We start from the raw sequence: 2344 nt of genomic DNA on the forward strand, positions 1-2344 counted from the left end.
AATCTAGGAATAGATGAGATAGGGTGTAGGGTGTGTGATTATTGATACAGTAGAAAATAGAAGTAAAGGTACAATGATTGGAAACAGTGCGGACGATTCACCTTTAATATTTTCTAATGTAGCATTAATCCAATACCCTACTGGACATTGGACAAGTTACCTTACGCCCCACTGGACATTGGACAAGTTACCTTACACCCCACTGGACATTGGACAAGTTTACCTTACATCCTACTGGACATTGGACAAGTTTACCTTACACCCCACTGGCCACTGGACAAGTTTACCTTACACCCTACTGGACATTGGACAAGTTTACCTTACACCCCACTGGCCACTGGACAAGTTACCTTACACCACACTGGACATTGGACACTATACACTGTACCAGACACAGGACACCCTACTGGACACTGGACAAGTTACCTTACCCACTGGACATTGGACAAGTTTACCTTACACCCCACTGGCCACTGGACAAGTTACCTTACCCACTGGACATTGGACACTATACACCGTACCAGACACAGGACACCCTACTGGACATTGGACAAGTTTACCTTACACCCCACTGGCCACTGGACAAGTTACCTTACACCCCACTGGACATTGGACACTATACACTGTACCAGACACAGGACACCCTACTGGACATTGGACAAGTTTACCTTACATCCCACTGGCCACTGGACAAGTTACCTTACACCCCACTGGCCACTGGACAAGTTACCTTACACCCCACTGGCCACTGGACAAGTTACCTTACACCCCACTGGACATTGGACACTATACACTGTACCAGACACAGGACACCCAACTGGACACTGGACAAGTTACCTTACACCCCACTGGCCACTGGACACTATACACTGTACCAGACACCAGACACCCTACTGGACACTGGACAAGTTACCTTACACCCCACTGGCCACTGGACACTATACACTGTACCAGACACCAGACACAGGACACCCTACTGGACACTGTACACTGTACCAGACACCGGACATGCTACTGGACACTGGACACTATACACTGTACCAGACACCGGACACCCTACTGGACACTGAACAGTGTCTATTGGCAGTCTAATACAGAAATGTTAGTAGTTAGTGATGATTAGTTATTATCTGCTATGATTGGTATAGATCAATATGTGTGTCTCTCTCTGTGTGTGTATACGTATTGCCTATTGCTGTGAAGTTACAACACTGTATAAAGTTACAGATGGTATATTGGGATAATACCTTGATAGTTGGATAGTTAGCTGGGTAGAACAATTCTACTATTAACACCAGGTACTAGTCTTACAACTTTAAAACTGTAGATTTTATTTGGAAAGGGGTTTACAGAAAGTTTTCTACAAAATTATAGAACAAAACTTTCAAACTGTAGATTTTATTTGGAAAGGGGTTTACAGAAAGTTTTCTACAAAATTATAGAACAAAACTTTAAAACTGTAGATTTTAGTTGTTGATGACCAAAGTTAGAGCCAGAGTATTGGTTATATTTCACTATGTTTCCTATTAAGAGTTGGCACTAGTCATAAAACTTTAAAAGATATTAGTTGGAGAAAGTTTAAGTTATATTAAATTGATTTAAAAAAAGATTTAAATGGAAAGTTAGCCGTTTTTAAAGGGTTTTGTCTTAACAGCAGGCACTTCCAACAGAAGAGACGAAAAACGACCAAAATCGTTTTTTAATCTGTGTTATCAGAAACTTCAAATACAAACTTTATCAAAAGTTTTGTTATCTAAAATTCTAATATTGTTTCTCCTTCAAAACAAAGTGATATTGGTTGAAAATAATTCAGGTACATTCTGTTATCTTTAACGTAGGAGTCAATAGAAATAAATAAAATTTCATATCAAAATATTTTTGATGTATTATGACACATAATGTTAAAATAGTACTCAATACATCAACTGTAGAGCTATATAGAAATACCACTGTTAAAATAGTGTTCAATACATCAACTGTAGAGCTATATAGAAATACCACTGTAAAAATAGTACTCAATACATCAATTGTAGAGCTATATAGAAATACCACTGTTAAAATAGTGCTCAATATATCTATTGTAGAGTGATAAAGAAATACCACTGTTAAAATAGTGCTCAATACATCAATTGTAGAGCTATATAGAAATACCACTGTTAAAATAGTGCTCAATACATCAATTATAGAGTTATATAGAAATACCACTGTAAAAATAGTACTCAATACATCAATTGTAGAGCTATATAGAAATAACATTGTTAAAATAGTGCTCAATATATCAATTGTAGAGCTATATAGAAATACCACTGTTAAAATAGTGTTCAATATATCAATTGTAGAGCTA

The 2344-nt window shown here is 37.5% G+C and overlaps 1 protein-coding gene across 1 annotated transcript; it reads left to right on the plus strand.

Annotated features, from left to right (window-relative positions):
* Window positions 1–339: 339 nt before the first annotated feature.
* On the plus strand, window positions 340–1092 carry LOTGIDRAFT_146696 (hypothetical protein; the record flags this gene model as incomplete). Its single annotated transcript, XM_009069090.1, has 1 exon — window positions 340–1092. A coding segment is annotated over one exon (753 nt), but the record flags the coding sequence as incomplete, so codon positions are not given.
* Window positions 1093–2344: the final 1252 nt, after the last annotated feature.

Source organism: Lottia gigantea, assembly GCF_000327385.1.
Source record: "Lottia gigantea unplaced genomic scaffold LOTGIsca_984, whole genome shotgun sequence".
In the NCBI taxonomy this organism is placed as follows: Eukaryota; Metazoa; Mollusca; class Gastropoda; family Lottiidae; genus Lottia; species Lottia gigantea.